The following is a 763-nucleotide window of genomic DNA, read 5'->3' on the forward strand; positions in this document are numbered from 1 at the left end:
TGGCTACTAATCACCAGATCTTCCTTTCAATATACTTATGCATTTATTACTATCTTCAGTTGCCATGTTACGAATTCATGAGACCCCAGAAAACGCCAACTACGTGGCATTCGACGTACTTCACAATGGTAATAATTGAAGTATGCTGTGAGAAATAATATGACAGAAACAAAAGGATTCGTAAACTTATATTAAAAACAGCAGAAAAACGAAAATCTGAGTGATTTATCTGTTGTGTCCGTCAAGTTGATATATGACATTCATAACGAAATGAAAACTTGAGTAATGTATATCTTATGATGAAAGGAAATAAAACTGTATGCAAAAATCTCCTCTCGAAGCTGAAAAGTTACGAATGTGTAAGTATTTCGTAAGATTGAACTTTGAATTCATGTTAGTGCCATGAAAGCAGGCGATTAATCAAGAATCGAATTTTTGGCGGGAAATCTGGACTTGATCAGTGACATCCACCATGGCAAAGATTCCCTCGAGTGACTCTCAAACCCTCAGTTGACGCCGATCAGTTCCGGAGGAAGGATCTGTCACTCGCATCATGGATTCCAGGTCAGTAAGTCCCTAAAGTTCGCAAATGGTCGAGTCTTCCTTTACCGGAAAGTAATTTAAGTATTGGTTAATGCAATTTTGTATGCCGAGGGAAATGCGGATTGAAATTAGGAGGTTGTAATTGGCCATAGCAACAGGGCATAGGTCTAGTATGGGTGAGATGTTCGCGAGATGCTTTGGCTACAGGAATGAGATTATT

The 763-nt window shown here is 38.7% G+C and overlaps 1 protein-coding gene across 1 annotated transcript in view; it reads left to right on the forward strand.

Annotated features, from left to right (window-relative positions):
* Positions 1-410: 410 nt before the first annotated feature.
* LOC135201579 (mRNA decay activator protein ZFP36L1-like) overlaps positions 411-763 on the forward strand; it is a 5,640-nt gene continuing 5,287 nt past the window's right edge. Inside the window, exon 1 of the mRNA XM_064230607.1 lies at positions 411-564. Coding sequence (XP_064086677.1) covers positions 554-564 — 11 coding nt within the window. The 5' untranslated portion in view covers positions 411-553. The remainder of the gene's footprint in view (positions 565-763) is intronic.

This window comes from Macrobrachium nipponense, chromosome 28, assembly GCF_015104395.2.
Source record: "Macrobrachium nipponense isolate FS-2020 chromosome 28, ASM1510439v2, whole genome shotgun sequence".
NCBI classification, from domain to species: Eukaryota; Metazoa; Arthropoda; class Malacostraca; order Decapoda; family Palaemonidae; genus Macrobrachium; species Macrobrachium nipponense.